Raw genomic sequence first — 10,327 nt, 5'->3', positions numbered from 1 at the left:
AGAGCGGCTTTTCCCGGGCAAAACTTCATTTCTAACAGAAGACCACGCCTCTTTTTTGTACCCTGGCGCTTCCCAGGAGAGGGAAGAAAATATTTGCATCATAGCGGTTTGGGTTTTTTGTGTTGTTTGGGGTTTTTTTTTTGAGGAATGCAGCCTATTTTAGTACATGCAGGAGAAATACTTAAAAAGTAGTTGTAAAGCCTTCAAGGCAACAGAGAATCTCCAAGACTCTCTCAGATGTTAAAGTCAAGGCAAATTCCCTTAATGGGAAACAAGAATTATGACCTTGTCCTCTCTAAACTACTGTGAGGGTGGTAAGGAAAACACACCCTCAGTGCCACAAAGTGGAGTAGAAGCAACTAGAGAATCATGCTAGAAATGCTTTGTTATTGAGGGATGGACATAAATGATTCCTGTGCTGCCCAGTTTATTTGGAGGGAAGAGAGAGTGAATTCTGCCACCCTTCATCCTTCTCAGGGAAATGGTTCCATTCCAATAAGATACTGGATATGAGTAAACATGAAGGCCTGAGCCTGTCTTATCTCTAGCGGAAACCAGCTACTCTGTCTACTTTGTGGAGGCAGAGGGTATGGGAGCACAGAGGCAGCTGGGAAACACACCATAGCTCTGCTTTTTCCTGTAATGTTTTTCTCTGTTTTTAACAAAGCAAAGAGAAAGTCAGCCTAGATAAAACTTCAGTGCACATAAGCTGCTAACATTGCTTACCATTTAAACCCTCCCTTCCTCACATGTCAACTCTTTTGAGTATATTTTTGGCAGGCAAATTAGAACACCTGGATTTGCAAATCATGGCAAATTATTTTTTTGATCCTTTTGTATTTTAAAGATGGAAATAGGATGAGATAGATGCTTCTGTACTGTGGATATGGAGGCAGATCTTTGACTCATCCTCTTTAAAGAAAAAGAAAAAAAAATACTGGAACAACCAGAAATCTTTCTGGAAACCCTGAGCCATGACTCCAGAGGTGTAAAGGAATAAAGATGAGGGAAAACCACAGACCAAAGAGGTGAAAATGCAGGAAATGAGAAAGTGCTGGGATGTTTTAGATAGCTGAGACTGCAGAGAACATTCAGAAAATAATTCCTATCTTTCATCATGAAAAGGAGATTCTGGCAAAGTAATGAGATCTCTAGTCAATTTCTGGATCAGTGCCCTTGATATATTCACAGAATCACAGAATCTTAGGGGTTGGAAGGGACCTCGAAAGATCATCTAGTCCAACCCCCCCTGCCAGAGCAGGGTCACCTAGAGCACATCACACAGGAACGCATCCAGGCGGGTTTTGAATGTCTCCAGTGAAGGAGACTCCACAACCTCCCTGGGCAGCCTGTTCCAGTGCTCTGTCACTCTCACAGTGACCATCTGCAAGACCTGGAAGGCAAGAAGCTAAACAGACTGAACAGAGTTAAAAAAAGAAAATAAGAAGAGAAAGAAATTATGTCATTTCTTCTTAGCACTGCAATATTGCCATATTCTTCAAAGCATTTTCTCACAGTCACCAAAATGAATCCCACCTCCACTTGGAAATCAAGTCAGCTAACACTGACTCATATCCTACTCTTCCTTTCTTATTCTTGATTAGTATGAATTGAAGTCTTAAGGCAGGAAGAAGTGACATACAGAACTCCTGCAAACTCCAAGCTTGCACTATTTGTCAGAAGGAGGTGGTGAAAGCAAGCCATCTTTGAAGAAATGTTAATAACATTAAATTGACTTATTTCATATATTTTATTAGTCAGTAATAAACAGTGCTGTTTCTCAAATTACTTTTGGAAGTGTAAACATCTTCCTGATATTCAAACAACTGGAGAAAAGAGCTCACTTAAAGATATTCCTTTTATCAGGAACAACATTGTTTAATTAACAAATTTAACATGCTATTCACAAACAAGAATGGACTTGATCCATTCCTGGGCCTGTTACTTGAAGCTTTTAGTTTTGTTATACCTTTACATTCAGTTTACTTCCAGAACCATGAAGTGGTATTGAGTTCAGAGAAATTCTCAGGAGACAATGTGGGAATGAAAAGTGGTCCCACAGAGTAATAAAGTGACATAGTGTCTATGGAGATCACATGGGCAGACCTGAGACCAAGACATTCTGCTTCTTCCATGGAATAACCACAAAGCTCTCTTCTGAAAGGCCTGAAATGAATGTGTTGATGAAGTCCTCATACATTTTTCTTTCACCAACTAGAATCCTTTCCAAAATTTTGAACACTAAGAGTTCATTCAGTCCATAATTATGGACTATGGTGCCACCAATGACTTGTACAACATTACAGTGAGACCTATTAGAGATATCTGGGCTTCTGTATATTTTAATGAGAAACCAGTCAGTCCTTAGAGTAATGCCAGAGCTGCACGTTGATGCACTCTGTTAATATCACATTTCTATGCACATGCCTGATAACAAAGTACAAGTGTGAAGTAAATCACTAGACCATTCAACAAATAAGAAAATTAGTGGGAAAAATGATACTTACATAGCAAACATCCTAGGACTGTGTACACAAAGGGCTCATTGCTAATCTCGTTAGCAACCTTGCACACCTTTTATAATCTATAAAACAAAATTATGCACAGCAATAGTGAATCCCAGTTGCCAGATAACCTCAAGAAACTGCATAAAATTAAATGTAGAAATTTTACTAGAATTCCAGACACTCTATACAGTGAAGCCATTCTCTGATAGAAATTCATTAAATTATGTGTGCAAGATGCAAAATCAGTTTATACCTCATCCTATGGTTAGGAAGAAGAAAATGTGAGTGATGGTAGCAATTAAATTTCTACCAGGTGGTTTCCTCCTAAGATATAGAACACCAGGTTTCACTCCCACCTTTACTTGAAAGAATTTAACTCATTAACTGGGAGGCTGCTCTAACCAGCAGACTATGAGATAGTTTGAAGTCAGGCTCTTTAAAATTTTTTTATTGTTCCACTTAGTATTAGCATTGATGAACATCCATGTTCTCCATATAGAAGTATGTCTCCTAATCATCAGACTAGAGATACCAGTGTTCTGCTTGCTATCTCTCTCTTTGGTGCCCTTGGTTCAAATGGCCACATGGTTCAACTAGACCCAGAGCCACTGTCACCTTTTCTGAGGGAAAGATCTATTTGGTGACCGGGAATGCTTAGGTGCAATTACCTTTTCTTGCGTTATGAATATTTTAATAAAACTTAATAGAAATTGTGCCAAACAGCAAGATACTGAATGCTGACCTGGGTTCAGTTCTGCAGGCAATGTTTGTACAGAATATAACCATGTCAGCAGGAGAAGTAGTAACCGAACCTCAGATGGTAGTAAAGGTGTCCCTGAAATAAAAGATCCTGGCTATGATCAGCTTTTTTTTTTCTAAACTCTGAATTCTGGATAAAGTGGAGACATTTCTGAGGATTTAGATTGCCTTTTTAGATCAACAGGTTGAATTTCTCTCTGATTTAATAAAACTCACTGTCTGTTTTTGGTTGGGTTGACATAAAGGAGAAAAAAAATCTGCTTTCATTTTAACTGCACGTTTTATTTTCTATTTTGTTTTCATAGTTGAACTTAAAAATCAATTCTACACACAGTCCTAGCCACAATCTTGTTTTTAAATTTAGAGAAAAGCTATTTCATTAGAAGAGAAGTTAGAAGAGAAGTTCATTAGAAGAGAAATATTACGACTGTGTTTCTTCATAAACAAAGTGAAACATTCAGGCAATACAGGGGAGTCCAAATAATATTCATATACTCTGGACCCATGTAATAATATGCAACATGTATGGGGTTTTTTTTTATGCAGCATGTAATAGATATGTGTCTAGCCCACTCACATGTCCACTTACAAAGCTATATGTGTATCTTTTGAGGATCAGCCATGGATTTCTACATTCCAACTTCTGATCAGTATAAGGGCAAATGGAAATAAGGGCTGCTCCAGCTGCTCACAAAAAATGTTTACCATCTTTCTAAATGATGCAGTCAAGAAGTGTCATTTTTAATGTTAAATCCTGACAAATTTCAGAAGTACTTTGATCCACAGTTTGTACTTAGACATAACTAATGAGATTCAACTCTTCTAATTATTGCTTGTCTTCCACATATTTTATTCTAATTGTCCATTACACTAGAGAATGTTGAAGTAAATTCTTTCAAAGGGTTTCCATTTTGCTTGTTGATTTTTGGGGTTTTTTTGTTGCTTTGTTTGTTTGGTTCGTTGTTTTATTTATTTAATAACATCTTAGGACAATTTTATTTTTCAATCTCAAACAAAATTACGTATCAATAACAGAAATGTTAAATTAATTGATTTCCTGTTCTTTAACAATAAGCATGTAATAGAAAAATATCATCACAAACCGAAATATACTCAAAAACCTAGGTATAACCACACTACTGAATGTTAAGAGAATCATAGAATGGTTCAGTTTTTATCTTATCGCATAAGTTAACAAGTAAAGGTAAAGGGAGCAGGAAGGAGAATATGGCTTCATATCTGCCCTCTGCATAGGAATGCCCAACTGGTTTTTAAGAGTGTAGTTTTAATTTCATTTATGTTAGTGTCACTTTGAAGGAACTCCATTTTAAGCAGCTGACAGCAAGTGCATTGATAGAAAATCTCTGTATATAAGATCTTGGGTATTTTTTGTAGCATAGTGCTACAGTAAAAATCAACAGTTACTAAAGGACCAGCAGATCAAACAGTAGGAAAAGTTGCTTTTAAGCAAGTATCACAGCTAGCATTATAAGGTACTTTAATTACTACTTACAGGCTGGTGTTGAGCAGTCCCTTGTGTTGTGATACAGTCGGTGAAAGTGCTTGCTACACTCTGATGAAAATGTGACTGGCCCTGTTTGAAAGTAAGCAGGAGTTAATCACAGGCTTTCAGTGTCACTGCTTTGCATCTTCAATGTATGACATCATCACAAAGAATTCAGTTCTATGTGTTTTGAAAAACTTGTGTTTAATTTTTACTACACTTTAAACAACTAGGATGCAACACAAGGATAATAATGCTACTTAAATGACACAAAGAAATACTGTTGCTATGCTGTTATACCCACGACCTGAATAACAGCAAAATGGCCCTTGGAAACAATGAACTTGCTTAGCTTTGAAATTCCAGTAATTCAAAATTAACAGTAACATTTCTTATATGGTGAAAATAGAAACTTCTTTTCTGAAGATATATAAAAGCAATATTTTGAGCAAATGAATGAAGTACTAATGCTTCTAATTTTCACATAGATGGTTTATGAAGTTTTTAATATACAATATGGGTGTTGAGGGGCAAAAAAATGACTGCCGAACAGCATCTAGGAACCTTGATGTCCTGTTAAAATAGTACTAGCAGGAAAGGACGTATATGTGCAGAGGGCAGCATGTGTTTCAAAATTTGGGTGAGGCAATGCCCTGTGTGCTCAGAGTGTAGTGTGCTGTGTCTCCGTTCTTCTAGCCTGTACTTCCTTCTCTGGATATCAGTGTCATCTCTCCACATTGATATTTGATAAGAAGATATAGATAGCGGTCTCCAAAACATAGTTCAAAGGTAAGAAGTTGCCAAAGAGCCCTTTCATAATTGCTGATGGTCCTGGGAAGGTATTACTGATGGCATCCAAGTTAAAAACAGAGTAAAAATGTAATACCTGTATTACATTACTGCTTAGTAATACTGCCACTGACAGCTGGGGATGAGTTTCCTGTGATATGGACAAAAAACACTGACATAAACTGACAAATGACACCAACTGAACAAGACTAAATTTAACTTGTATCCTCTAAATTCAGCATGAAACGGAACCCTGAGTAATAGGTTGTTTCAAGCAGTGCTACAAAAGGATCCATATGAAGCAAGCTGCTTTGACTAACTTTCCTGTCAGAGGAAGACAGTAAGCATTTCTAGGCAAAAAAGTATTTATTTCACAACTTGAAAGGTGGTTTATCAGCCTGGTAAACATACCAAGCCAATTCTGCCTGGATAGTGGAGCCAAACTTCCACAAGCTTGAGAGAAGATTCCTCTCCATGACAGTGAACACAGTTGAACATCAGATAGATTTTACAGCAGTACATAGATTTTATGAGATTTTTCCAGCCACAAATAAGCTTTTCAATAAACTGACAAAGCAGCCTTTGTAACTGTGAAATGGAAGATTGTTGCCACCTTTTATCTATGTGAGCAATTAGGTGCAAAAGTACATAATTTGAAATTATCCAAGATATATGGAGAAAACTTCAGCTTTTGTCACTAAATAAACTCCATGTCCCTTAGATAATATAGGGTTTTCTAGCTCTCTTCCTTGCCATCAAAAATAGGCTGTTAATTTTATTTGTGCCTTACAGAGCACTATGTGTCAGCTGGCTTTTCAAGCTGAACTGATAGATAGCTTTATGACTCACAAGATTATTTATGATTTTCCCTATAGTTGAGGACTGTTACATATGGTTCTTACTTGGCTTTAAAATATCTACTATTCTTGTCTACTGTACCCTTGGAAGGGTATAGTAATTTTCTTAACCTTGAAGCTGTAAAGATAATGGACTGTAAAGATAATGTTGATTTCACTCTCTCTCCTCTTTTTCACAGTTTCATTAGTTTAGGATGTTCTAACTCTTGAACTATTAAGGTCTGTACCTGAACAGTTTACTTAACTAAGGATGATAGAAATTTATGATTATGATTTGAACAGAATAAAAAAAAAATAAATTAGGCTGTACTTTAAGAAAATGCCTGTGGATTACAGGACCTAATAAAGCTGTGGAAAAGAAAAGGCAGGGAGAAAAATCCACCACTGAAGATGTTAAGAGCATAAAAAATAATAATAATAAAAAAAAAAAGATGTAGGCAGAAATTCTGAGCCAACAAAGAAATAAACGTTAAGATTTCTGGAATGAACTTGCTTTCCTTATTCATTCCAGCTAATGTTAGTCAAATAATTTCAGCAATTTTTATGGCAACTCCTCATGCAATTAATTCAGTGAATGGCTCCAGAAATAAGCCTTCAAGTATTTTTTGCTCTTTTTCTATGATTTAGTATTCTCAAAATACCTTCTTTAAAACTCATGGTTGTTTTTCACTGTTTTTTTTGAGTAATGAGACTTGCTCTGTAGTCATTGCTTAGCTTACCCAGACTCTTACACTGAGCTTTTTGCAGCAGCTGAGTAGTTTCCAAAGTTAAAAATGAAAAGGAAATTGATTAATTATTCATTTAAGCAAATCTTTCTTCTCTGTCCTCCCCAGAAGAGTAATTTCCAGTATTCCTGTGCTAGATAGGATAGCACAGTTGGATTTTTTTATTTTTTTTTTCATTTATTTCTCATATGGACTAAAATGGTAAGGCTTATAATTACTCTTGTTTACTGTACTAGTGAAGGGCCAGCTGGGTGTTGCATGTTTCCTGTAGATGCTGTTAGGCTGCAGTTAGCTGTTGGCAGAAAGATTCTTAAAGCTGTGCTTATCCTAAAGTTTTGAGGACACTTTCCCCATGCAAAAGAGACAACAAAATCTCTCCTCTCTTGCCAAGGCCTGTCTGAAATTTCCAGCAAAGAGGAAATGCATAATTATTTCCAATTCTCCTTTTCATACTCCAACTGCCAACTATTTCTCTAGTTTTTAGTTTTACTAATCAACTACAGATTTGCAGTGTCATACTCTGAAACCTGGAATTACAGAACATTTGAAACCAGGGAGAAAAGAACCAGTGCAAACATCTTACTATTGACAACTCTTTTTGCTTATATTCAGAAGTTATCACGTTTCCAGTTGTTAGAAAATAAGATTCCCAAAGGCAGGTGCATTACACAACTCCATCTCAGCTTTCGAGTTCAAATACTTGATTTTAATCATATTAAACTTTCATATTTGAAATAGCAGATTATTTTCCTGATTTACATTGTTTGATCCTTCCTTGTTCTATTTGTTTGCCTTGTTAAAATAAGCATACATACGTATACATCATGAGGCAGAAGACAAAAAATGTTTTCCTAATACAGTAAAAACTTACATGGCCACATAAATATGTTTCTGAAAGATATATGTAGTCCAACCAGTTGTTTTAAAATTAGTGAACTTGAAAACAAACATAGTAGGACTGACAAAAATTATGGAAAAAATACATTTAAAATCTAAAACGTACTGAGTTCTCTCATTAAAATATTACTTGGCAGAGATTGCAGATAGGTGCTCACTTATATTAAATATTTAACACCATACTGCAAATTGTTTGCACATAGATATACAATGCAGCATCTATAGCATATAGACGTATATATTCAGTACCTACAACTATCAAACTTCTAGTGTAGCTGCAAAACCACAAGCAACGAGTGGATGATAAAATAGGTTTTCAACCATGAATGTTTTAACTTATTATGCTTTGAAAGTTCTTTTAGGCTAGATTATTCAAAGATTCAAACCTAAACGCAACCAGAGTTCTGTAAAAACTTCTAGTCCTAAACAATGCAAATTTAACTTCTCAAAAGTTAAACTTGGTGCAGAACCTCAGAAAAGCTCATGGTTGTGACTCTTATGGATATTTTGAATACACATGTGTAGGTAAATTTAGAGCAAGCAGTTTCCTTACCTGTAAAATGTTTTATGAATTTGTCTTTTAGACTGGAATCTCTTGGAAAAATTTCTGAGGAGAGAAGAAAAAAAAAAAAAAAAATGTATGTAATGCAGAAATTGAAATAAAAGCTCTGAAAGCATAATATGCTGGGATGTCAGCTGAAAAGAGACCAAATAGCTTCCTAAATTAACCACGAAATTAGTTTCCATAGTTTTGTGTGTGTTTAGACAACATTGTGATATGTTTCAAGTAATTCACAAATTAATACAAAATGGTCATCCTGTAACACACTCTATCAGATTTTCTGACAATCATTTCTATGCATCTTAAGTCTGACTCGAGTTATAATTTTATAAATACTTATATAAATAAGTTACCAAGTTATGAGAAGTATTTAAGTTCCTGAAAAAATAAGGTAAAATACCTAGGTAAAAACAAATTAAATACCATGTTTGGGATTTTCAAATAACAGGTGCTTGAAGAGAAAAGTCTCCTAGAGATCATCTAAGATTTGCATGATTTCATGGCACTATAAATCAAAAAATAGTACTTCTCTCCTGTGAAAATTGCTGTGGATTTTAAATATTCCCTTTCCATACATGGTGTTTCTTCCAACAGGTATAAGAGAAAAAACAAGTGTCAGCACAGCCAAAGGAATCACACAGAACAGAAATTGGAGCTAAGACAAAAGCTCTACTCACTGCTTTTTTTTGGCTTTTTTTTTTTTTTTTTTTTTTTCAGTGGGATGTTGCCTCTGGATTTCAGCAAAAACCTTTGATAGAAGTAAATATTCTCAGAACAAGCACGGTTCCCTGCAACCTCATAAATTTTCTACTCAAAAACTTAATTTCAAAATTCTTGGGTAACATTGCAGACAATGACTGTATACAATAGTTGCATGTTATGTTAAATACAAAAGAATTGCTTTGCTTAGCACTAATACAAGCAAAGTGATTAACTTGCAGCATTAGGACCTGCAGCTAAACATATATATTCACTAAAAATATTTCCCTACCACTAGACTTTCAAGTCTTTTTATTCTCTGACATATTTTTTTTTCAATTCCGCATCTGAATTAACTTTTACCTCAGAAGAGAGGTCTCCTTTCATACCACAGGAAGATGTTGTTTATCTGCCAAAATAAATTCTTACTCCTAGCCACAGGCAGTTTCTCAGAGGTCACAAGTGCATTTTAGGCCGCGATTTTAAGCTAAAATGCACAAGTCTTACTGCAACTCAGAAAGGTTATGGGACGTAATTTACTTAAAAATTCTCAAAAATCTCAGTTTGAACCAACCTGTTTCCTTATTGCAAATGAAATACCATCCCTTCTCCATTAAACTTAGAATTTTACTGACATGAAGTGTCAGGTAGTTTAAAATTATATGGAATGAAGCATATGAAAAACCAAAATAGTGAAATCAGTTTCAAATGAGATGCTTCAAGTGCCCCAGTACTGACAAACAATCAAAAGCTGGTGAAGGCTGAACTAAAAACAGGTCATTCTCACTCTGAAAAGAACATCTAAACCCAGGTCCTTTCAAAGTCTATGGAATTTGCTGTGAGAACAGTAGTTGCCTTTTGCCCCGTAAAATTCTTCAGGAAAACTGTAACACAGCATATAGCCAAAATCCTAACCTTAAATGCACAGAAGGGAAAACAGGATAAGGGATTTGACGCTCCCCCAAGGAGCTAGGCATTGCAAGCACAAAATTGGAGATGTAGCTGTGTCAGTAAGCCTGAGCAGGAAT

At 35.7% G+C, this 10,327-nt stretch overlaps 1 protein-coding gene across 1 annotated transcript in view; it reads right to left on the bottom strand.

Annotated features, from left to right (window-relative positions):
- FAM150A (family with sequence similarity 150, member A) overlaps positions 1-10,327 on the bottom strand; it is a 12,304-nt gene that overhangs the window by 1,196 nt on the left and 781 nt on the right. Inside the window, exons 2-4 of the mRNA XM_010006886.1 lie at positions 8,592-8,645; positions 4,780-4,860; positions 2,508-2,584 (exon numbers count right to left, since the gene is read on the bottom strand). Coding sequence (XP_010005188.1) covers positions 2,520-2,584; positions 4,780-4,860; positions 8,592-8,645 — 200 coding nt within the window. The 3' untranslated portion in view covers positions 2,508-2,519. The remainder of the gene's footprint in view (positions 1-2,507; positions 2,585-4,779; positions 4,861-8,591; positions 8,646-10,327) is intronic.

The sequence above is a fragment of the Chaetura pelagica genome, unplaced genomic scaffold, assembly GCF_000747805.2.
Source record: "Chaetura pelagica isolate M959 unplaced genomic scaffold, ChaPel_1.0 scaffold109, whole genome shotgun sequence".
NCBI lineage: Eukaryota > Metazoa > Chordata > Aves > Apodiformes > Apodidae > Chaetura > Chaetura pelagica.
Note: the sequence above shows the minus strand (reverse complement) of the source record. Positions and strands in the feature narration are given on the sequence as shown.